General features: G+C 42.9%; 1 protein-coding gene across 6 annotated transcripts in view; it reads right to left on the bottom strand.

Moving 5' to 3' along the window:
• Positions 1–17007: 17007 nt before the first annotated feature.
• GRAP2 (GRB2 related adaptor protein 2) overlaps positions 17008–26305 on the bottom strand; it is a 378673-nt gene continuing 369375 nt past the window's right edge. For all 6 annotated transcript variants that reach the window (XM_077278043.1, XM_077278040.1, XM_077278045.1 and 3 more), the window contains 2 exons: positions 18898–19038; positions 17008–17422 (listed from right to left, as the gene is read on the bottom strand). In XM_077278043.1, coding sequence (XP_077134158.1) covers positions 17222–17422; positions 18898–19038 — 342 coding nt within the window. In that variant the 3' untranslated portion in view covers positions 17008–17221. The remainder of the gene's footprint in view (positions 17423–18897; positions 19039–26305) is intronic.

The raw sequence follows: 26305 nt of genomic DNA, 5'->3' as shown, positions 1-26305 counted from the left end.
CAACTGGCAGGACCTTGTGTGATGTCAGCTGTCATGTGACTAGCGGGGGTATGAAGCGTCGTTGATTCCCCTTCTTGAAGAACCATATACGCGAAACGCGAGTCAAGGGTTCTCAGCAGGAGGACCTATACCTTATTTAGTCATTATGGGTGAGTTCTAAACATTCTTAGGGGTACGTGTGATTTCCTTTTTGGGGGGTTTGCCCTGTGGGACTTACCTTATGTTATGCATTAGCAGCTCCCTTCACCTGTACCCATTATTAATGTGATGGTTATATACACTGAAACTATTGAGGCTTCATGTTTACACACCCTTAGCGTTTTGATTATTCTTTACTATTTGGTCCACCTGCTGTACCAGCAGGTTTCTACACTTGTCCCTCTTCCTTTGTTCTATTTTTTGGTTATACTTTACATATATGGAATTTTGTCTAATAAATGATTATTCGATTTCACGCTACCTCTCGGTGTCTATTGTACTCCATGGTGCTCTGTGTTTTCCTTCGTGAATAGTCTATACGACCCCCTGGGGTTCGCAGCTCCAGTAACTATCCAAGGCAAATTGAGGCTGAGAGACTTCACCCAAGACACATCTGATTGGGACGATCCACTTCCGGCAGAAAAGGCAGACCTATGGGCAGAGTGGATGAAGTCTCTCAAAGCCTTGACTGACCTTTGCTTGAAACGACCTCATGCTCCAGTGCTGTCCACAGAAAGTAAAACGCAAAGACTTTGTATCTTCTGCGATGCATCAGTCAAAGTGATTGCAGCAGTAGCGTACCTCAAAGCCAAAGACGTAAACGAACAGAGCCAAATGGGGTTCGTGATGAGCCGGACTAAACTGGTGCCACTCAGCGAACACACGATCCCCAGATTGGAACTCTGTGTTGCTGTCCTTGAAGTGGAGTTGGTCGAGCTTATCTCAGATGCAATGAATCTGGAGACCAAAGATGCAGAGTTTTACACCGATAGCAAGGTGGTACTGGGATACATCTGCAACGAAACGCGACGCTTCTATGTCTACGTCAGCTACCGGCTACTGAGGATAAGAAGATCCACGTGCCCTAATCAGTGGCACTATGCACCACAATCTTGCAGACCATGCAACTAGATCCGTTGCACTAAGTCATCTTAAGGACACTACAAGGTTCACAGGCCCTGCCTCTTTGTACCGTTCGATGCCCCACATCAGCAGGCCTGATATACTCAAACTAGTGGATCTAGATACCGACAATGAGCTCTGTCCTCAAGTAAATGCTCTACATACAGTGACTTCAAGTCATCACCTTGAATCTCATCGGTTCAGCGGGTTCTCAACCTGGAAGTCACTTGTTCGAGCCATTGCTTGTCTACTTCATGTAGCCCAGTCCTGCAAGTCAGCACTACCTGCAAGCCAAAGACCTTGTAAAGGTTGGCATCACTGCAAGCATCCGTTTACCGCTCCTAACCTGGAAAGAGAAAAGTTTACAATACTTCGTGTTGTACAAAAGGAAACCTACACCAGAGAAACAGACAACCTCAACAAGAGACAACGTGTTCCTAGAGACAGCATGCTGAAGTTTCAGAGAAACACCCGGTAATAATTCCTGGATGTCATCACGTCACAACCCTGCTCATTCAGCATCATCATGAGTTAGGCCGGTTTCACATTTGCGGTTGTGTCTGCAGCTTTTGACACATACATCCGCATGCTTCTTGATTTCATATCTTTTACATTGTGTACGCAGGTTCATGCGTTTGCATTCGTTCGCCTGCGTTTGCTTACACATGCGTCATTTTGCGGTGTGCGGCGGAGCATGGCTAGCGCACCATGTTGCAATTTTTTAGGTATCAAATTTCCACCACCACATGCATGCGGATGCTTGCGGAAGGAGTGCGGAAAAAAAAGGCATTACAGTTGATGGTAATGCATTGTTATGCAAGGACATGCGTACAATTGCGTTTGCATATACATACGTTTTTATGAGTAAACATGTTTAGGAACTGGTTTTAAGCCACCCCCCAAACAAACCTTATAAAAGAAGTTGTGGGCAGTGGAAGTCCAGTACTCTCAAAACTCTGGAAGCGATACAAGCATTGCAGCATCTTTTTTCGAAGACTCTGACTATCAAAATGTTAGTATTCAAGCTATATGTCTGCCTGTCTATTTTTCTCCCTGCACCCTGTAATCATTTCTGTCTCTCTTGCAGTATTTCTCATCATGTCCTCCAGTGCAGAGCAGACCTCACAGAGTGGACAGGAGACTGAAGTGAGTACATTTGCTACTGATTGGTAAGTATTCACTGTCACTATTACACATGTGGCAAAATATTTTTCTTTCCAGAACCATTCCAGTGCAGATGAGCAGGAGCAGCAGACTCAGGCCCAAGTTCCGGTGGCAAGACGGCGTGTTTTTGGTTATTCTTTACTGTTTGGGGATATTCTTGACTATTTTTGGTTTAAGTGTTTTATCTTTACAACAATAATATCTTTCTTTTATTTCTAGGTTCCACAACGGGAGTAAGAAGCCATTGATAATGACCTCCTCATCACACTTGTGCGAGTTGCGTTGTGGGACACCCGGGAGCAGCAGCACTCGGATACTGTGGTGATTCGGTGGCTGTGGAATGAGGTGGCCAAAACGCTGATGGATGACTGGAACGCCACGCCACGAGTCAGAAAGAAATTTCGCAAGTATTGCAATGTTGTCTGATGCGCCAGTGAACCTGAAGGCCAGGATCACACAACCGTGTGTGATACGATAAACTCCTGCAAATTTCTCGCATCACACACGGTTGTGTGATCCTGGCATTGTTTAACAATCTTTTTTTCTCCCTTCACAGTGAACAAACTCAAAACCTGTTGGCGTTCGATAAAGGATCGCTGCAACAAGGACCTGAGACAGTAGACCCAAGTTCGCAGTGGTGCTGCAGCAAAGATCGGGAAATATAAGTACTACCGGGTGCTGGCTTTCCTGAGGCCTGTCCTTGCTCAGAGAACGTAAGTATTTTTGTGTTGTATTCCATTGTGTTGTATTCCCTAATCTGAATTTTTCTATTCCACAGGAGTTGGGGCTTTTACAATTGTTATTTTTTTTATTTTTTTTTAAATTCGTTTATAATTGTTATTTTTTGATAGTAATGTTTTACTTTTCTTTTCACAGAAACTGGAGCAGCACCCTCGAACCTGGATCCTCCTCTGGAGCGGTCCTTCATCAAACAATCACGGACCAGTCCCAGCCATCCACTAGCGATGCAGCAAGTGGGCTGACATCACAGGCTGGAGAACCGGCAGCTGGTCCTTCAGGTGTTCCCCTGTCCCAGTCCTCTGCCTCTTTTTTTTGGGGGGGGGGTCTTCCCGCCAGTGGCAGAAGTCCCCGGAGAGGTCACTCATGCCCGAGTTTATTTACTTGAAGTCGGTCTTCAGAATGGCCTGAAGGCGCTTGGAGATAGACTGGAAAGAGGTCTGACCCATATAAACACACTTTTCCAGGATGTCAACCAACGCCTTGACGGTTTGGAAGCTGACCTCCAGAGACCAGCACACCATTTTTTTAAATAGAGCAGGGCATGTCGGAACACCTTACGCCTGAACTCCAGCTCAATGTGATGCAGGCCTGCAATGCTGCTTACGTTCAGGCTATGCAGCAGACTTTGCACTTATAGCAGCCACAGGTGGTATTTCCACCTGTGCCACCAATTACACGCTTTACCTCAAATAATTTGTAAAGAGCTGCGGCAAATGTTAGTGCTATATAAATAAAATTATTATTATTATTATTATTATTATTAATACCGAGTTCTGCTGCATACCACTGACCGGTCACCACCATGCCCAGTCCTGCCGCACACCACTCCACCACCATGCCAAGTCCTGCTCCTCCATGGCCATCCACCGCCACCACCATGGCAAGTCAGCAAACTGCATGGCCGTCCCGATCCACCACCATGGAGGTTCAGCAAACTGCACGGCCGTCCCGACCCACCACCATGCCGGCTCCGGATCCCACCACTCCCACCCTCCCAAGGAGACAAAGAAGCCACCACCATACTCATGGCAAACCGAAAAAGAAAAAACGGGCAACAAGAACTGTTGTACTACCTCCACCCTCACCTCACAATGTGTCTGTGTTGTCCAGTTTGTCTCTCCCTTCCAATGTGTCTCTCCCGTCCCATGCTTCCAATCCTAATGTGTCTACTTCCACCCTTGACCTCCCAGACCCCACAAATTTAATAGGCCCTTCCCCTGGAACCCCTTCATCGTCCACACCAAGCCAATCCTCCCAGCTTCACCCCCCCAGGTCCATAACATTTCCCCCTTATTGTCTCTTAAAAATTTTATTTTTTATTTGTTTTGTTAAATAAATTTGTGTTGTTTTCCGCTATCACTGCTTGTTCTTTGTCTTTCGTCGCCGGCAACACACACTGTGCGCCGTCTACACACATTGTGTTTTTGCCACCTCATAGCTCCATGACACACAATCTGCTGCCCCTCTTCTTTATTTGCTTTACACTGCAGCTTTGCTTCTTGTGTCTGTCATGGAGTTATGAGGTGGCAAACTCACAAAGAGGACTGAAAATCCTCCAAAAATAACGGGCAGGTGAGTAAAGATATGAGTTGGATAAGCTCCATCATCTCTTCAGTCTGCATTTATCTATTGGACTATAGAAATGCTGACTGAAGAGATGATGGAGCTAATCCAAGGTCACCTACCATAGCGCTGACCTCAGAGAGAAGAGGTGTAGTGTAAAGCATGGGTGACATAACCCAATTTGGTTAAAATCCACTCCCTGTCTCATGCCATCTGCATTAAACAGAGAGTGGATTTTTATAAAGACTGTAGTTGTGAACCGGTGATCACCTTATTAAACTGTAAAAAAAAGTATTGTTATATAAAGGGCAGTTGGAACAGGTGTTTCACTAGAGGTGTTTTATTTTCAGCAAACATGAAATGAAATGAAACAAAGTAGGCCGCAAATGTATCCCTCATTTGGGCAACTTCAACTGTTGTCCTCAGAGGGTGATGATGGTAATCTGGCAATGGGTTACTAACAGGTTCATCAAGTTCAATGTTGGGTCGCTCTTTAGCCATTATATAGTTGTGTAGAACCACACATGCTTTGAGCGCCTCATCGACTGTCTCAATTTTCAGATTAATGGCTGTCCCTAAAATGCGCCATATCGAGACAAGCATACCAAAGGCACACTCAACTGTTCTTCGTGCCCTGGTCAGTTGGTAATTAAAAATCCTTTTTGTGTGGTTCCGACCGGAGTATGGTTTCAGGAGGTTTCCACACATCTGAAAGGCCTCATCCCCAACCACAACAAATGGCATTGGTGGGCCTTCAGTGTTGGGAAGAAGTCGTGGCAGGGGGAAATGAAAATGATTCCCATACAACTGTTGGCCCAAGTCTGAATTTTTAAAAGTCTGGGAGTCATTACCACTGCCAAAAGATCCAGTGTCCACAGCGACAACCCTACAGTTCGCAGCTGTAATCGCCATGAGCACTATGAAAAAATATATTTTATAATTAACCCCTTAATCCCATATGACGTACTATCCCATCAAGGTGACCTGGGATTTAATTCCCAGTGATGGGATACTATGTCATATGCGATCAGCCGCGCTCACGGGGGGAGCGCGGCCGATCGTGGCCGGGTGTCAGCTGACTATCACAGCTGACATCCGGCACTATGTGCCAGGAGCGGTCACGGACCACCCCCGGCACATTAACCCCCGGCACACTGCAATCAAACATGATCGCAGTGTTCTGGCGGTACAGGGAAGCATTGCGCAGGGAGAGGGCTCCCTGCGTGCTTCCCTGAGACGATCAGTACAAGGCGATGTGCTCACCTTGTACCGAGCATCTCCTCCCTGCAGGCCCCGGATCCAAAATGGCCGCAGGGCTACTTCCGGGTCCTGCAGGGAGGTGGCTTACTAAGTGCCTGCTCAGAGCAGGCGCTGGTAAGTCTGCAGCAGGGCACGCCAGATCGCTGATCTGACACAGTGCTCTGCAAAGTGTCAGATCAGTGATATGTCACTATACATGATGTCCCCCTCTGGGACAATGTAAAAAAGTAAAGAAAAAAAATTTAGATGTGTAAAAAAAAAAAAAAAAACCCTAAATAAATAAAGAAAAAAAAATATTGTTCCCATAAATACATTTCTTTATGTAAATGAAAAAAAAAATAATAAAAGTACACATATTTAGTATCGCCGCGTCCGTAACGGCCCGACCTATAAAACTGTCCCACTAGTTAACCCCTTCAGTGAACACCGTAAAAAAAAAGAGGCAAAAAACAACGCTTTATTATCATACCGCCGAACAAAAAGTGGAATAACACACAATAAAAAAGACGGATATAAATAACAATGGTACCGCTGAAAACGTCATCTTGTCCGGCAAAAAACGAGCTGCAATACAGCATCATCAGCAAAAAAATAAAAAAGTTATAGTCCTCAGAATAAAGCGATGCAAAAATAATTATTTTTTCTATAAAATAGTTTTCATCGTATAAAAGCGCCAAAACATAAAAAAATGATATAAATGAGGTATCGCTGTAATCGTACTGACCCAAAGAATAAAACTGCTTTATCCATTTTACCAAACAAGGAATGGTATAAACACCCACCCCCAAAAAGAAATTCATGAATAGCTGGTTTTTGGTCATTCTGCCTCACAAAAATCGGAATAAAAAGCGATTAAAAATGTCACATGCCCAAAAATGTTACCAATAAAAATGGCAACTCGTCCCGCAAAAAAAACAAGACCTTACATGACTCTGTGGACCAAAATATGGAAAAATTGTAGCTCTCAAAATGTGGTAACGCAAAAAATATTTTTTGCAATAAAAAGCGTCTTTTAGTGTGTGACTGGTGCCAATCATAAAAATCCGCTAAAAAACCCGCTATAAAAGTAAATCAAACCCCCCTTCATCACCCCCTTAGTTAGGGAAACATAAAAAAATTAAAAAAATGTATTTATTTCCATTTTCCCATTAGGGCTAGGTTTAGGGTTAGGGCTAGGGTTAGGGTTAGGGCTAGGGTTAGGGCTAGGGCTAGGGTTGGGGTTAGGGTTGGGGTTAGGGTTGGGGCTAGGGTTAGGGATACAGTTACGGTTAGGGCTACAGTTAGGGTTGGGGCTAAAGTTAGGGTTAGGGTTGGGGCTAAAGTTAACATTAGGGTTGGGGCTAAAGTTAGGGTTAGGGTTGGGGCTAAAGTTAGGGTTGGAGCTAAAGTTAGGGTTAGGGTTTGGATTACATTTACGGTTGGGATTAGGGTTAGGGGTGTGTCAGGGTTAGGGGTGTGGTTAGGGTTATGGTTGGGATTAGGGTTAGGGGTGTGTTTGGGATAGGGTTTCAGTTAGAATTGGGGGTTTCCACTGTTTAGGCACATCAGGGTTCTCGAAACGCGACATGGTGTCCGATCTCAATTCCAGCCAATTCTGTGTTGAAAAAGTAAAACAGTGCTCCTTCCCTTCCGAGCTCTGCCATGCGTCAAAACAGGGGTTTACCCCAACATATGGGGTATCAGCATACTCAGGACAAATTGGACAACAACAATTGGGGTCCAATTTCTCCTGTTACATTTAGGAAAATAAAAATTTGGGGGGCTAAAAAAACATTGTGGGAAAAAAATTAATTTTTATTTTCACAACTCTGCGTTATAAACTGTAGTGAAACACTTGGGGGTTCAAAGTTCTCACAACACATCTAGATAAGTTCCTTGGGGGGTCTAGTTTCCTAAATGGTGTCACCTGTGGGGTGTTTCTACTGTTTAGGTGCATCAGGGGCTCTGCAAATGCAACGTGATGCCTGCAGACCATCTAAGTCTGCATTCCAAATAGCGCTTCTTCCCTTTCGAGCTCTGCTATGCGCCCAAACGGTGTTCCCCCCCCCACATATGGGGTATCAGCTGTTATGATCCTGGTGGTAGGATCTCAAACTGACCTGACAAATATACCCTGAGTATATAGGACAAGTTCTGGGGATGTGGAAACTATACTGACCGCAATCCTGATCCTATCCAAACACACTAAAGGCAGCTGTGGAACGTTACCTGAAAACCTAGACGTCTCGTCACAGCCTGAGAAACTGACTACCCCTAGAAAGAAAGCAAAGACCTCACTTGCCTCAGAGAAATGTACCCCAAAGTTTTAGATAGCCCCCCAAAAATAATAACGGTGAGTCAAGGGGAAAACACAAACGTAGAGATGAAACAGATTTAGCAAATGAGGCCCGCTAATACTAGATAGGCAGAAAATAGATAGGTGTCTGTGCGGTCAGTACAAAAACTATCAAAAGTAAACCATGCAGAGAATACAAGAACCCCCACACCGACTCACGATGTGAGGGGCGCACTCTGCACCCCAGAACTAACCAGCAAGCAAAAAATCACATAAAAGCAAGCTGGGCTGAACTCATAATATAATGAGAAACGTTTTCAAGGAAATAATGAGAAACTGAACAAGCAAACTTAGCTTCTCATAGCAGGAGACTGGTCACAACGAATATTCAGGAGGACACAGGATCAGGACTGAATACACCGACAGCAGGCAACAAATGAAGGTCCAGGTGAGTTAAATAGGCCCAGCCTAGCAGGAGATGAAACAGCTGAGCCCAGCCAAGACCAGCCATATCGCTAAAGGCCACCAGAGGGAGCCCAAGACCAAACTCACACAGTACCACTCATGACCACAGGAGGGAGCCCGAGAACGGAATTCACAACAATCAGCGTACTCAGGACAAATTGGATAACAACTTTTGAGGTCGAATTTCTCCTTTTAACCTTGGGAAAATACGAAACTGGGGGCTAAAATATAATTTTTGTGAAAAAGAGAAAAAAAACCCCGAATTTTTATTTTCACGGCTCTGCGTTATAAACTGTAGTGAAACACTTGGGGGTTAAAAGCTGTCAAAACACATCTAGATAAGTTCCTTTGGGGGTCTACTTTCCAAAATGGTGTCACTTGTGGGGGTTTTTAATGTTTAGACAAATCAGGGGCTTTCCAAACGTGACATGGTGTCCCATCTCAATTCCAGTCAATTTTGCATTGAAAAGTCAAATGGCGCTCCTTCTCTTCCGAGCTCTGCCATGCGCCCAAACAGTGGTTTACCCCCACACATGGGGTATCGGCGTACTCAGGACAAATGGCACAACAACTTTTGGGGTCCAATTTCTTCTCTTACCCTTGGGAAAATAAAAAATTGGGGGCGAAAAGATCATATTTGTGAAAAAATATGATTTTTTATTTTTACGGCTCTGCATTATAAACTTCTGTGAAGCACTTGGTGGGTTAAAGTGCTCACCAGACATCTAGATAAGTTCCTTAGGGGGTCTACTTTCCAAAATGGTGTCACTTTGGGGGAGTTTCAATGTTTAGGCACATCAGGGGCTCTCCAAACGCAACATGGCATCCCATCTCAATTCCAGTAAATTTTGCATTGAAAAGTGAAATGGCGCTCCTTCCCTTCCGAGCTCTGCCATGCACCCAAACAGTGGTTTACCCCCACATATGGGGTATCGGCGAACTCAGAATAAATGGTACAACAACTTTGGCATCCAATTTCTTCTCTTACCTTTGGGAAAATAAAAAATTGGGGGCAAAAAATCATATTTGTGAAAAATATGATTTTTTATTTTTACGGCTCTGCATTATAAACTTCTGTGAAGCACTTGGTGGGTTAAAGTGCTCACCACACATCTCGATAAGTTCCTTAGGGGATCTACTTTCCAAAATGGTGTCACTTGTTCGGGGTTTCAATGTTTAGGCACATCAGGGGCTCTCCAAACGCAATATGGCGTCCCATCTCAATTCCAGTCAATTTTGCATTGAAAAGTCAAACGGCGCTCCTTCCCTTCCGAGCTCTGCCATGCGCCCAAACAGTGGTTTACCCCCACATATGGGGCATCAGCTTACTCAGAACAAATTGTCCAACAACTTTTGGGGTCCATTTTCTCCTGTTACCCTTGGTAAAATAAAACAAATTGGAGCTGAAGTAAATTTTTTGTGAAAAAAAGTTAAATGTTCATTTTTTTTTAAACATTCCAAAAATTCCTGTAAAACACCTGAAGGGTTAATAAACTTTTTGAATGTGGTTTTGAGCACCTTGAGGGGTGCAGTTTTTAGAATGGTGTCACTTGGTTATTTTCTATCATATAGACCCCTCAAAAAGACTTCAAATGTGATGTGGTCCCTAAAAAATATTGGTGTTGTAAAAATGAGAAATTGCTGGTCAACTTTTAACCCTTATAACTCCCTAACAAAAAAAAATGTTGTTTCCAAAATTGTGCTGATGTAAAGTTGACATGTAGGAAATGTTACTTATTTATTATTTTGTGTGACATATCTCTGTGATTTAAGGGCATAAAAATTAAAATTTGGAAAATTTCAAAATTGTCAAACTTTTCGCCAAATTTCCATTTTTTTCACAAATAAGCGCAAGTTATATCGAAGAAATTTTACCACTATTATGAAGTACAATATGTCACGAGAAATCTGTGTCAGAATCGCCAAGATCCGTTGAAGCCTTCCAGAGTTATAACCTCATAAAGGGACAGTGGTCACAATTGTAAAAATTGACCCGGTCATTAACGTGCAAACCACCCTTGGGGCTTAAGGGGTTAAAGTACCCGGATCCAGCTCCAGACGGTTTGGTAATCCGGATATGTTTTCCATCCACTGCTCCCAAACAGATGGGGATAAATTCTTCACGTAGAATATCCCACAAAGCCCGTCAGGTGTCTGCGACAATCCCAGATAGTGTTGAAATTCCAATCTGGAACTTGAAATGATAGGCTCTCTCCGGTAGCCAGGAATCTGACGTACAGAGAGAGAAAAAAAAATTCAGAACAATAATATTTATGACATGGGTTTTGCAAAACAGAGAAAGAAAAAAAAGCACAAGGACATGGCTTTTAGAACAATAATATTTAGGACAGTTTTTTTGCAAAACAAAAAAAGGGAAAAATATTAAGTACATTGCAGAACAATAATATTTATGACAGGCATTCATTTTTAAATATTACGTACCTTAGTGTCACCAGCAGATGTTCCTCAGCAGGAATCGCTCTTCGGAGCTGGGTGTCCTGCCTGCTGATGGCTCCTTGTACACTAAGCAGCAAATCTATGAAGCTCTCTTGAGACATCCTCGTGTACTCAAAATATTTCTTCGGGTTTTCACGGAGCTCACTGTATAAGGAGTGGTATGCTCTGTCAGAGTTCAACAATCGGGTGCTGCCAAAAGCGCGACGCCGTCTTCTCTGTCTTTTTGTTTTCCGTTCTTGCTCACAAACAAATGCAAAGCAAAGAAACAAGTTGACATCCAAATCCAGATTCCGATAGAAACTCTCCATGCAAAGATTCATCTTGACGCAGGATACAGGAAGCAAAATCTGAGGATTTCATCTGTACAAGGGTCTATATACAGAAATCCCATGAGACACACCCATTTGGTGTGGCTAGTGTCAAGGAAATTCTCCTGGAAAATCTTTTTTCTATCGAACGCATGTGCATAAAAACCACAAACGCATGCAAACGCAGGGTTTTTTCTGTCATGCGTAAGCTGATGTGTTATCATGCGTTTGCAAGCATTTTTGCATGCGTTTGTAGTTGCTGACAAGATGCTGCAGACTCAACCACAATTGTGAAACTAGCCTTAGTGAGACACCAAGGCCATTTGTTTACTGAAGGGAATCTATGGGCGGCTGGACTATAGGTAGTCGGAGCAAAGAGAAACATGAGCAAACTCATCTTCAACTGCGTTACATGTCGCAAACTCAGTGACATATTCCAAATTCCAAAGACGGCCAGTCTTCCACCCGACAGACTTAGTACAGACCCCCTTTCAAAAACATTGGATTAGATGTTTTCGGTCCTTGTGTTGCGCCCCCACTCAAGGGCAATGGGGTACTCGGCACCGGGTCCTTCGGTTCAGGGGATATCACGGTGGCCTGACCCGGTCCGTGGCCCTTTGAGGGACGTCCAGTAAAGAGAAGAGTTTTTATGGTTTTGGGAAAGGTCTTTAAAGGGGAAATGTTTGTGACGCCACCTGTGGTATTTGGTCAGGGTGACCGACGCCGCTTAGGGGTCCACTGGGGTGATGTTATGGCAGCTAGATGGTATACCTTCCCACAGGTGAAGTGTATCCCCAGGGCTTCCCAGAGTGTAGATGGTAGATGGTGGATGATGCAAGGCGCAGTGAATAACGAGGACATAAGGTTGCAGTCTCTTTAGTTTTACTGAAGGCTTCAGCGTCCACAGTCCAGGGTATGGACCACAGGGTAGGCAGAGTCCGGCCTGAAGGCAAATCCCTGCTGAGCTTCTCGGTAAGGTCCTCACAACTGTTGTAGATGCTCTAGATGTTATGTCTTCCTCTCTGTCCCCCAGATGGTATGGATAGGACAAACCCGTATGACTGGTGGCCTGAGGCTTTTTACAGGGACCATAGAGATGCCCCAGCTCCCACAAGTTGCCACCGTGCCTCCTGAGTATATGGTCGGGCAGCCAGCGTGGAATTAACTGTCCTGCCAGTCTGAATTAAAGCATAGAGACTATTACTCCATCGGTGTTCTGGCTACCGGCGTCTGCGCCTCAGAAGGAGGCAGCCTTTTACAGGGCAGAACTCCTTCTGGTTTTATCTCCTTGTGCTAAGACTTCGTTTCTCACCCGCTACAATACACTTCTCTTCGTGTCCTTTCTTAGGATGCTGCCACACGTGGGGCAGGCGCAGCTCCGTGGCTTTCTGTGTAGGCCCTGACAGGATCCCACCCCTGTCAGGGACCTCTCTGTCTGCAGCTCTGTGATGTTCCTCCTTTCCCTCTGTCTGCCTGACAGGGTGCTGCCTGGGAGAAGCCCAGTCAGCTTCTGACCCGATGTTACCTGGGCGAAGCCCAGTCAGCTTCTCTCTAACTTTCTATCCAGCCCACCAGTTTTACCTAATTGTGAGGAGTGCCCTAGTGAATAGGAGCAAGGCTCCCCCTGGTGGACTGGAGTGTGGAGTGTGGTGTATGGTTTGTGATACCTGGTAGGAAGATCTCCTTGATTGCCATCAGACGTAATATCACTTCCCCTGGTGGAAGAATAACATTACTGCAACGACCAGGACTCTGGGGCGCTGCACTTGGTCCATGGCTACACGATGTACTAGGAAGATCCATACTGAAGCAAAGTTCTATTCACCTGTCTGTCCATCAGAGCCGTTCATATCGAAGTAATTGAATCTATGGACACTTGAAGTTTTATAAATGCACTTTAATGCGTCATCACAATCAGAGGCCCTGTGAAGCATATTCGTTCTGACCGAGGTACGAATTTCATCGGAGAGGCAAGAGAACTCCAAATCCCTTCCAATCTAGACATCGCTAATGTTGAAAGGTACCTAGGTGAGCAAGGATGCACCTGGACTTTTAATCTACCACACTCACACATGGGAGGTGCCCGGGAAAGATTGATAGGGATAGCACACAAAATACTAGACTCTATCTTCTTGCAAGCGAACACTAGGCTCACACATGAGAGTTTAACTACATTCTTGGCCGAGGTCTCAGCTATCATGAACGCCAGGCCGCTGACAGCACTTTCCAGCGATTCCGGAGACCCGACAATCTTTACTCCTGCAATGTTACTCACGCAGAAAACCTGTGTCCTGAGAACTTCTCTCAGAGAATTCAACAACAAAGACCTCTGCAGACGACAATGGAGGCAAGTACAAAGCGTATTCAATGTTTTTTCGGACAGATGGAGGAAGCAGTATCTCTCTACTCTGCAAATTAGGACAAAATGGCAGAAAGACCACACAAACATCCAATCTGGCGATGTTGTACTCGTGAAAGACAGTCGCATCGAAATGAGTGGCCACTCAGCCTAGTAACCAAGCCATTTCTGAGCAAGGATGGGAAAGTGCACAAAGTAGAGGTCAAGTGCAATCTTGGGGAGAACAAACTGTTCTTGAGGCCAGTTACTGAACTTGTGTTGTTTTCCCCAAAAGAACCAAAGAGTGGCATCTGTTGATGCCAAGCAGGGAGTGTTCTGCCCATTTATGAGCAGCAAAGATAAATATTTATAGCGTAGTACCAGTTACAACCCTTAGAGGTCATTAGTTACCCATTTATCCTGTTTCTGTATACATGAGTATTTCTTTTTTAAGAAGTAGTGTGTTCTGGTATTTTTTTTTACTAATACCCACATGTTCCTGGCTCTCACTCCCTACAATCACTCCTCCTGTCCAGCAGATCCCAGTGAGAGTTATAATGCAGTCATGTGTTCGTGTTAGAATCTGTATATGTGAGCCTTATGCAGCCTCCGTATAGCATATTGTGAAGTGATGCATATTGTGATCTGTCTCCTCCAGTTTAGTGATAATGCTCTTTGCTCTGCATACAGATATGTGCATTACTGCATATAGTAGGACAGTGCTAGTAGCATTCCTGTATTATGCATTTCTGTATTGTGCACCCTGTGTCATTCTGTTGTTCTGTGACATGCCAGTACTGATATACTGTTTATTCTTTGTAGTTTTTACCGTTATCAAGTTCTGATCATCATGTCAATAAATATAAACTTAAGAATCCATACAGTCTGTTTACTGGGGAAGTGGACGAGGGTTAAGCTGTATGCTGAAATCCACACAGTATCATATGTGGAGGAAGGCAGAACAATGGTCTTTATTGAATGGCAGCCACGGGCTGGCTTTCACAGGAGGATTGTAATGACACATGGGTCATCAACGAACTCCTCTCTATTATGACAACCCATCAGCGCTAGATTTAACAGGTTTACGGCCATGAGTGGAGCTCTGCTTCACTCGCAGCTGTTAGAGGAACATGATGGCTGATTAAATCAGCCATCATGTGCTGGGAAAGATGCGGGCTCAGCATGTGAGCCTGCAACTATAGTAGGGACACTACATAGATTTATGTCATATGTCATGATGGGGTTAACAGAATTGTTCTTCTCACATGGGCCAAAGAGTGCTCTCTTTGACTTCAGAGCCCGATAAGACTGCAACCCCTGCAACCGCTATAGTTAATCACCCTATCACAGCTGAGAGTTTTCTACAATAGGGGAGATGTATTAATACTGTTTTTCCAGGCTCTTCCCTAATGAAGGAGGTCACATCGCTAACCAAGAATATAGTGCAGGCTTAAAGGGTTTGTCACATCAAGATAATCTGTAGTCCTATAACTACTAGGGTATAAGTAATAAGGTCATAGAGGATAGTGTTCTATATAAAGCAAAGCAGAGGGTTGCTATCAAGCAGCAAGTAAATGGGAGATAACTTCAGTATTTGTCAGTGGCCATTAAGCAATGTATGGAGCCATGGGATGTGTGTCTAAATTGCTTCCATCTGGCTGTGGGAGTGCTGGGTGTTGATGGTCACCTGATCTCATATTGATTGACTAGCCCATGGATAGGTCTTCAACAAGTTTAGTCCCAAACAATCCCTTTAAAGGGAATATGTCTTCAGAAAACAACCTTAAGTTTAAATCAGGATTTTGTATTACATGTAATTTAAAAAAAATATTTTTGCCACTTTTTTTTACTATCGCAATCTTTATTAAAAAACAAAGTTGGTAATCTTGTAATTTTCACACTGACCACTGCTGGGGCTATTCTAGACTCACATTGCCTGTCCTTTCAGAAAGACTTTTCAGCAGGCTCATTATCATCAGAGGCAGGATTATAATGACTGATAACAGCTCCATACACAGTTAGTAACACAACATCCACCAATCACAATGTCACAGCTGGCCCTGCTCTCCCTCCCTTCACAATGACCTTTGCACACGCTCATTAGACACTTTAATATAAGAGATAGGGTCAGTGTCTGATCATTGCGGCTAATGTACATGTGAATTTCCTGACACAACAGGAAGTATAATTTTAGAATAGCCCCAGTGGCTCAGTGTGAAAACTGCAAAATTTCTACTTTTTTTTTACTAAATATATATGGTAAAACATAGAGACTTAATTTAACCCCTTAATGATGGAGCCAAATTTTTGAAATCTGACCAGTGTCACTTTATGTGGTAATAACTCTGGAACGCTTCAACAAATCCCAGTGATTTTGAGATTATTTTTTCGTGACACATTATACTTTATGATAATGGTGAATGTAGGTCAATATGCTTGTGTTTATTTATTAAAAAAAACCCAGAAATTTGAGAAAAATGTAAAAAAATTAGCAATGTTCAAACTTTGAATGATTATCCCTTTAATCCAGATAGTTATACCACAGAAAAGCATTAAGAAATAATATTTTCCACATGTTTGCTTTACATCAGCACCATTTGTAAAATGTTCTTTTATTTTGTTAGCATTTTAGGAGGTTTAAAAATGTAGCAGTAATTTTTCATTTTTTCAAGGAAATTTACAAAATGTAGTTATTTAGGGACTTATCCATGTTTCAAGTGCCTTTAGGGGTCCTATATATTGGAAACCCCCAAAAGTGATACCATTTTAAAAACAACAACCCCTGACATATTGAAAATTGTAGTCAGGTAGTTTATTAACCCTTCAGGTGATTTTCAGGATTTAATGCAAAGTGACATGACACAAATGAAAAAGTGTATTTTTACCACCTAAATGCCGCTAACTTCTGAACAGGTTACAACAGCAGTCAGACGCTAAGGCCGCTATTTGGTTGTGAATTGTCATTGCAAACATCAGGACCACACAATCATGATCTGAGGGCACCAATTTGGATAAAAAGGAAGCCCCCACACTCTGTTAACCATTTATATGATGTAGTCACAATTGACAGCAGCATCTAAGGGGTTCAACAGATATGGAAGGTGCAAATACTGATCGTGGCTGATGCAGCAAGTTGTCAGCTATAGTGTACAGCCGACAGCTGCTGGATTGTGACCTGTATGGGGAGGTTATTCTCTTATATCTCAGGTCAGTTAAAAGACAATAGGTCATTTTCTATGACATATTCCCTTTAAATCTTAGAGAGCAAAATATTGAACAAAATTCATGTGTGTAAAACCCAGAACATAGCAGACACAAGGAAAGAAATCTTAAATATCAATCCATTTTATTTTTCCAAATTACAGCAGAAAGTTGGCAACGTTAAAAAAAGATTTTAGTGAACACAGGGGCATTATGTCCCCAATAAATATGACCCATTGAAAGCAGATTGGAAGTGGGTATTACTCTGTTGTTGGCGCAATCAGTATATCAGCACAAAACCGATCGGTTGAGCCCCTGGAATGTTTCGGTTCTTTACACGTTCTGCCGTCATCGGTCGATGCTGGTCACATAGTTGGTGGGGAAGAGGCCTGTCCTCTTTCCCAGCTTTCCCAGCCACCACGAATCGTTAGCGCTTTCTATCACTTCAATGATGTCGTTGGTTTCGAAACTTAGTTCATCAGACTCTAAGGCTGTGAAGTCATAAAGAGCTTTTACCCGCCGAGGTCGTCTTGGTGGTGGTGATGAAGCCTTGTAAGGAGAGATAAAATAGTCACATCTGTACCAACTAACCATCAACAAAAATGGGAGATGCCTAAAATCCCTTCAACAATAAAAGCGCTGACAAACCGCAAATACCAAACATGCAATGTAAGTAAATAAAACGTATAGATGAAATCCAGCTCTCAAAGTGCTGATAATTACTAATATTTCTATATCAATAATAATTCAGAATTAAAGCTCCCCCCAGACATAGATAACATGTACACGCAATATTCCCTATATACTATAAACAGCTTTCTAATATACTAGAAGAACACTGTATGTAAAATAATGCACATTGAAAAATACACTTTACAAACTATATCCAGCCCAGGGGATTAAAACTAATTGTTTCTTGTTGCGGAGCCCTGGAAAACATAAAGAGTAATCATTGTTTAATTTTTGTTTAATAAATCAATAACACACATAAAAATAAGCAACTTTGTAATATGTCTTATCGGAGAAATCTGCCCTTGGACTGATCGTTCACTTTCAATTGATGGGTAAAATTTGTTTTCAGTAAAGATAGACTTTTTCCATTACTGAGATAGAAAAGGTCAATTGGTGCTTTTAAAATTCTATGGAGAGGGAAGGGAGGAGCTAGAGGCAGACATAGATATTTTACTGTTAGTTTTTCTGAAGGGACAGTTACAGTTCTCTATAGAACTTTATAAGGACCAACTGTCACTTCCTATTTCAGTAATGGAAATATCTGTATTCACTGAAGACAGATTTTACCAGTGAATTGAGATTTTTGAGAATGAATGATGAGTCCTGGGGGAGAAACAAGATAATTTCTCTGATAAGGTATGTTACAAAGTTTCTTATCAACATGGACTGATAATATATCTTATCAGAGAAATCTGCTTCTTTCTCCTCCTGAACTGATCATTCATTCTCAACGTTCTCAATTCAGGGGTAAACTCTGTCTTCAGAAACTACAGACTTTTCGCATTACTGTGATAGGAGATGACAGTTGGTGCTCATAAAGTTCAATGAAGAACAGTAACTGTCATTTACAGCAAAATGTGCATCTGCCTCTACCTTCTCCCTCCTCTTCCCTCTCCATGGAAGTTTAAAAGCACCAATTGTCATCTCCTATCTCAGTAACGGACAAAGTCGATCTTCACTGAATACAGATTTTACCCATGAATTCAATGTGTACAACCAGTCCAGGAGGAGAAAAAAAGCAGATTTCTCTGATAAGATACTCATTTTCATGTGTACTATTGATTTTTTAAATAAATAAATATATAAATGAATAAAACAATGGTTACTCTTTAACTGAGACTATGTTTTCCAGCAAATACAGTATGGTTGATGATTGCTCCATACACGAAGCAGACGCTGTTAGCTCAGCATTTGACATTCTCATGCATTGTTATAGTTGAAATATATCTAAACCCTACAGACGTTATTGCAGTACATTAATGCAGCGTATGGAGACACTTCTGGTTACTCACGATTTGTGATTCCAGCCTCATAGCATAATTGTTCTGTTCAAACTGTTCCCTTGCGTTCTGCATACACCTCTTAGCAGATGGATCTGCGTGGTCTCCACCACTTGCGCCAAACAATCTCATAGGATTAAGGGTCCGAGTTGTCTGTGAGAATAATGGTAAATGCAGTCATGTGCACATAAACTTTTTCATGTAGATGGGAATGCTGTGACTTATAGTTCCACAGCATGTATTACTAACATATTGCTGCTATTGCAGTTCTTGTATGGCTGAGCCATAATGTCTGACAATATTAGCTGGGTCTAGATATTGTTTTGAGAACTTCAACTGTGTTCCGTAGCTCGTTTTTTAATTTCTTATATTTTCATTTATTACACTATCTCTTTACTATATACACCGTGTTCCAAAGTAATATGCAAATTGGATTTAAGTGTCATAAAGATTTAATTGTTTTGTTTTTCAAATAAACTCGTGGATGGTATTGTGTCTCAGGGCTCAATGGATCACTGAAATCAATCTTAAACACATGTGATAATTAGTTTTCCAGGTGATTCTAATTAAAGGAAAACTACTTAAGGCCATGTTCACACGGTGCGGTTTTTGCTGCGGATCCGCAGCGGAATTGCATCTGCGGATCCGCATCCTTTTTCCATGCAGGTTAGAGTACAATGTAACCCAATGGAAAACAAAACCCGCTGTGCCGACGATCCTTTTTTCCCCTGGAAAATCTGCGCGGATTTTCTGCGGAAAAAAAGAAGGACCATGTCCATTCTTGCTGCGGATTCCGCACCAATAGGAAACTGCAGTTGGAAACCCACAGAGAAACCCGCAGAGGAATCCGCAGGAAAATCAGCAGTGCAGTTTTGCACTGCGGATTTCCAAAATCAGGACCTGAAAAAAAAAGGATCAAAAAAAGGATCGTGTGAACATGGCCTAAAAATGATGTTCCACATTATTAAGCAGGCCACAGGTTTAAAGCATCAAATAGTGCAATGCCTTGGACAAGGTATGAAAACATTAGATATTTCACGAAAACCTAAGAGTGATCATCATACTGTGAAGAGATTTGTGACTGAAACCGAGCACAGACAGAGTTCATGCAGATAAAGGCATAATGAGGAAGGTTTCAGCCAGACAAATTAATTGGATTAAGGCTACGTTCACATTTGCGTTGTGCGCCGCAGCGTCGGCGACGCAATGCACAACGCAAACAAAAACGCAACAAAACGCACGCTAAAACGCTGCGTTTTGCGACGCATGCGTCCTTTTTTGCCGAAAGTTGGACGCAAAAAAAATGCAACTTGCTGCGTTTTCTGCACCCAACGCATGCGTCGCAAAACGCAGCACAACGCATGTCCATGCGCCCCCATGTTAAATATAGGGGCGCATGACGCATGCGGCGACGCTGCGGCGCCCGACGCTGCAGCGCCGAACGCTAATGTGAACGTAGAATAAGAGAGCAGCTGCCAAAATACCATTGCAAAGCAGCAAACAGTTATTTGAAGCTGCTGGTGCGTCTGGAGTCCCTCGAACCTCAAGGTGTAGGATCCTTCAAAGACTTACTGTGGTGCATAAACCTACTATTCAGCCACCTCTAAACAGTGTTCACAAGCAGAAACGGTTGCAGTGGGCCCAGACATACATGAAGACTAATTTCCAAACAGTCTTGTTTACTGATGAGTGTCGAGCAACAATGGATGGTCCAGATGGATGGAGTAGTGGATGGTTGGTGGATGGCCACCATGTCCCAACAAGGCTGCAACGTCAGCAAGGAGGTGGAGGAGTCATGTTTTAGAGGATCATCAAGCAAAAGATCTATGAGGGTGGGAGGCAGTTCACATCCAAACAGCAGCTCTGGGAGGCTATTCTGACTTCATGCAAAGAAATACAAGCAGAAACTCTCCAAAAACTGACAAGTTCAATGGATGCAAGAATTGTGAGGCTGATATCAAAGACGGGTTCCTATGTTGACATGTAACTTGGCCTGTTAGGATGTTTTGGAGTTAAATAGCTTTTTTGTTCAGTGAATGTGACCTCCTAATGCTGCAAATTCCACAAATGAGCATTTTCAGTTCTTTAAAACATATCAAATGTTTAGAAATTCTACTGTGCCTAATAATTTGGAGCAGTGCATTTTGAGTTTTTATTCATTTTGGAGATTATACTGTTATCATAGGGAGGTTTCCTCAATAAAGTTCGATGTATAATCTAACGGGTGATGACTTTTATTAGACTGACTGTCATTTGCACCGACCATATAAAAAGGATGACCCCGTTCATAAAATTCTGGGCCCTAGGTGCAGTTTTTGTAAAATAAATAAATAAATACAAACTCATAGTGCTTTACTCACACTCCCCAGGACCAGTGCCGAGTCTCTGCCGCTGCCTGTTATTGTCTGCCACACTGGCGTCCTATTGACAACGTTGCAGCCAATCAGTGAGTTCAGCAGCTCTGCCTGTGTAGATGGCATATCCTGATCCAGAGCAGCGGTTGAGACTCATCACAGGACCTGGGAAGGGTGAATAAAGCAGTTTGTTTTTTAAAGGGACAACCCACTTAAAGCTGTATAGCATGGACTGAACTGAAAGTGTGCAGGAAACTGGACTGGAATCTAAGTAGTGATTACTTGCCATAAATCACAGTAGTGTTACTAATATATTTTATACTTTGCTTCCTTTATTACTGCAGATAAACCAGATTCATAACATTATTATTTTAACACTTGGAGATCCAACATCTATCTATACATCTATGTACATTTTTTCTTCTTAAATAAAACAAAAAAGTGATAAACCCCAGAAGCAAGTAATCGCCTGTGCTAAACCTCATGGTTTCCTAAAACATGGCACCATCAGGGGATCCCCTCCTGTAGACTCCTTGCCCTATAGATAATGGGGGATATTTATCAAAACTGGTGTAAGTAAAATGTGTCGCTTAATTGCACGTCTAATTTTTAAAGGTCTTTTTCAAAATGATAAAAGGCAATCTGATTGGTTATTATGGGCACAGGCTCCACTTTTTTGTGTGCCCCAGTTTTGATAAATCTTCTGTCTTTTCTATTATATTTGTAATAAAACAAACAAGACTAATTATCAAATCTGCCTGAAATAAAAATAAACTGTCTCTGATGCCCCAGCAACCAATTAAAGCCCGTATTTTATTTTTAAAGGCATCCTGTAAGGTCTCCCCATTACGATAGCAGGTTTACAAGGCGATTTCTGTATTTTGATCATTTCCTTTATGTTCCTTACTATTTGTTCTATATTTTTAAAAATGTACTTTTAATGTGTAGTTTATCATATGCTAATTTCTTCCCCAGCACTTGTCCTGCCTCTGGGAGTAATGCATACATGTCATCATATGACCCCTTGGTTTTGCTGTCGGTACCAAGGACTCCTGATTCTGCATTATGTGTGCGATGTCAGGATTCAAAAGTCTGCAGTCACATAAAGTGACTGCAGACTGTTGTGCTAAAGGGGGACAACCCCTTTAACCCCTTTCTGACATCGGACGTACTATCCCGTCGAGGTGGGGTGGGCCCGTATGACCACCGACGGGATAGTACGTCCAGCGCGATCGGCGGCGCTCACGGGGGGAGCGCGGGCGATCGCGGCCGGGTGTCAGCTGCCTATCGCAGCTGACATCCGGCACTATGTGCCAGGAGCGGTCACGGACCGCTCCCGGCACATTAACCCCCGGCACACCGCGATCAAACATGATCGCGATGTGCCGGCGGTGCAGGGAAGCATCGCGCAGGGAGGGGGCTCCCTGCGGGCTTCCCTGAGCCCCCCGCAGCAACGCGATGTGATCGCGTTGCTGCGAGGGTCTTACCTCCCTCCCTGCCTGCTCCAGACCCGGATCCAAGATGGACGCGGATCCGGGTCCTGCAGGGAGGGAGGTGGCTTCACAGAAGCCTGCTCAGAGCAGGCACTGTGAAGCAGCCTGCACTTCTCTCAGATCGGTGATCTGTCAGAGTGCTATGCAAACTGGCAGATCACCGATCTGTATTGGCCCCCCCTGGGGCAAAGTAAAAAAGTTTAAAAAAAAATTTCCAAATGTGTAAAAAAAAAATAAAAAAAAATATTCCAAAATAATGAAAAAAAAAAAAAAATTATTCCCATAAATACATTTCTTTATCTAAATAAAAAAACAAACAATAAAAGTACACATATTTAGTATCGCCGCGTCCGTAACGACCCGACCTATAAAACTGGCCCACTAGTTAACCCCTTCAGTAAACACCGTAAGGGAAAAAAAAAAAAAAACGAGGCAAAAAACAACGCTTTATTATCATACCACCGAACAAAAAGTGGAATAACACGCGATCAAAAAGACAGATATAAATAACCATGGTACCACTGAAAGCGTCATCTTGTCCCGCAAATAACGAGCCACCATACAGCATGATCAGCAAAAAAATAAAAAAGTTATAGTCCTGAGAATAAAGTGATGCAAAAATAATTATTTTTTCCATAAAATAGTTTTTATCGTATCAAAGCGCCAAAACATAAAAAAATGATATAAATGAGGTATCGCTGTAATCGTACTGACCCGAAGAATAAAACTGCTTTATCAATTTTACCAAACGCGGAACAGTATAAACGCCTCTCCCAAAAGAAATTCATGAATAGCTGGTTTTTGGTCATTCTGCCTCACAAAAATCGGAATAAAAAGCGATCAAAAAATGTGACGTGCCCAAAAAGTTACCAATAAAAACGTCAACTCGTCCCGCAAAAAACAAGACCTCACATGACTCTGTGGACCAAAATATGGAAAATGTATAGCTCTCAAAATGTGGTAAGGCAAAAAATATTTTTTGCAATAAAAAGCGTCTTTCAGTGTGTAACGGCTGCCAATCATAAAAATCCGCTAAAAAACTCGCTATAAAAGTAAATCAAACCCCCCCTTCATCACCCCCTTAGTTAGGGAAAAATAAAAAAAATGTATTTATTTCCATTTTCCCATTAGGGTTAGGGTTAGGGCTAGGGTTGGGGCTAGGGTTAAGGCTACAGTTAGGGTTGGGGCTAAAGTTAGGGTTAGGGTTGGGGCTAAAGTTACAGTTAGGGTTTAGATTACATTTACGGTTGGGAATAGGGTTGGGATTAGGGTTAGGGGTGTGTCAGGGTTAGAGGTGTGGTTAGGGTTACTGTTGGGATTAGGGTTAGGGGTGTGTTTGGATTAGGGTTTCAGTTATAATTGGGGGGTTTCCACTGTTTCGGCACATCAGGGGCTCTCCAAACGCGACATGGCGTCCGATCTCAATTCCAGCCAATTCTGCGTTGAAAAAGTAAAACAGTGCTCCTTCCCTTCCGAGCTCTCCCGTGTGCCCAAACAGGGGTTTACCCCAACATATGGGGTATCAGCGTACTCAGGACAAATAGGACAACAACCTTTGGGGTCCAATTTCTCCTGTTACCCCTGGGAATATACAAAACTGGGGGCTAAAAAATAATTTTTGTGGGAAAAAAAAGGATTTTTTATTTTCACGGCTCTGCGTTATAAACTGTAGTGAAACACTTGGGGGTTCAAAGTTCTTACAACACATCTAGATAAGTTCCTTGGGGGGTCTAGTTTCCAAAATGGGGTCACTTGTGCGGGGCTTCTACTGCTTAGGTACATTAGGGGCTCTGCAAACGCAATGTGACGCCTGCAGACCATTCCATCTAAGTCTGCATTCCAAATGGCGCTCCTTCCCTTCCGAGCCCTCCCATGCATCCAAACGGTGGTTCCCCCCACATATGGGGTATCAGCGCACTCAGGACAAATTGGACAACAACTTTTGGGGTCCAATTTCTCCTGTTACCCTCGGGAAAATACAAAACTGGGGGCTGAAAAATAATTTTTGTGGGAAAAAATTTTTGTTTTATTTTTACGGCTCTGCATTATAAACTTGTGTGAAGCCCTTGGTGGGTCAAAGCACTCACCACACATCTAGATAAGTTCCTTAGGGGGTCTACTTTCCAACATGGTGTCGCTTGTGGGGGGTTTCTACTGTTTAGGTACATTAGGGGCTCTGCAAACGCAATGTGACGCCTGCAGACCATTCCATCTAAGTCTGCATTCCAAATGGCGCTCCTTCACTTCCGAGCCCTTCCATGCGTCCAAACGGTGGTTTCCCCCCCACATATGGGGTATCAGCGCACTCAGGACAAATTGGACAACAAATTTTGGGGTCCAATTTCTCCTGCTACCCTCGGGAAAATACAAAACTGGGGGCTAAAAAAATAATTTTTGTGGGAAAAAATTTTTGTTTTATTTTTACGGCTCTGCATTATTAACTTCTGTGAAGCCCTTGGTGGGTCAAAGCGCTCAAAACACATCTAGATAAGTTCCTTAGGGGGTCTACTTTCCAAAATGGTATCACTTGTGGGGGGTTTCAATGTTTAGGCACATCAGTGGCTCTCCAAACGCAACATGGCGTCCCATCTCAATTCCTGTAAATTTTGCATTGAAAAGTCAAACGGTGCTACTTCCCTTCCGAGCTCTCCCATGCGCCCAAACAGTGGTTTAACCCCACATATGGGGTATCAGCGTACTCAGGACAAATTGTACAACAACTTTTGGGGTCCAATTTCTTCTCTTACCCTTGGGAAAATATAAAATTGGGGGTGAAAAGATAATTTTTGTGAAAAAATATTTTTTATTTTTACGGTTCTGCATTATAAACTTCTGTGAAGCACTTGGTGGGTCAAAGTGCTCACCACACCTCTAGATAAGTTCCTTAGGGTGTCTACTTTCCAAAATGGTGTCACTTGTGGGGGGTTTCAATGTTTAGGCACATCAGGGGCTCTCCAAACGCAACATGACGTCCCATCTCAATTCCTGTCAATTTTGCATTGAAAAGTCAAACGGCGCTCCTTCCCTTCCGAGGTCTCCCATGCGCCCAAACAGTGGTTTATCCCCACATATGGGGTATCAGCGTACTCAGGACAAATTGTACAACAACTTTTGGGGTCCAATTTCTTCTCTTACCCTTGGGAAAATAAAAAATTGGGGGCGAAAAATAATTTTTGTGAAAAAATATGATTTTTTATTTTTACGGTTCTGCATTATAAACTTCTGTGAAGCACTTGGTGGGTCAAAGTGCTCACCACACCTCTAGATAAGTTCCTTAGGGGGTCTACTTTCCAAAATGGTGTCACTTGTGGGGGGTTTCAATGTTTAGGCACATCAGGGGCTCCCCAAATGCAACATGGCGTCCCATCTCAATTCCAGTCAATTTTGCATTGAAAAGTCAAATGGCGCTCCTTCGCTTCCGAGCTCTGTCATGCGCCCAGTGGTTTACCCCGACATATGGGGTATCGGCGTACTCAGGACAAATTGTACAACAACTTTTGGGGTCCATTTTCTCCTGTTACCCTTGGTAAAATAAAACAAATTGGAGCTGAAGTAAATTTTTTGTGAAAAAAA

Source organism: Ranitomeya variabilis, chromosome 8 (assembly GCF_051348905.1).
Source record: "Ranitomeya variabilis isolate aRanVar5 chromosome 8, aRanVar5.hap1, whole genome shotgun sequence".
NCBI lineage: Eukaryota > Metazoa > Chordata > Amphibia > Anura > Dendrobatidae > Ranitomeya > Ranitomeya variabilis.
The sequence above is the reverse complement of the archived record's forward strand: the minus strand, read 5'-3'. Positions and strand labels throughout refer to the sequence as shown.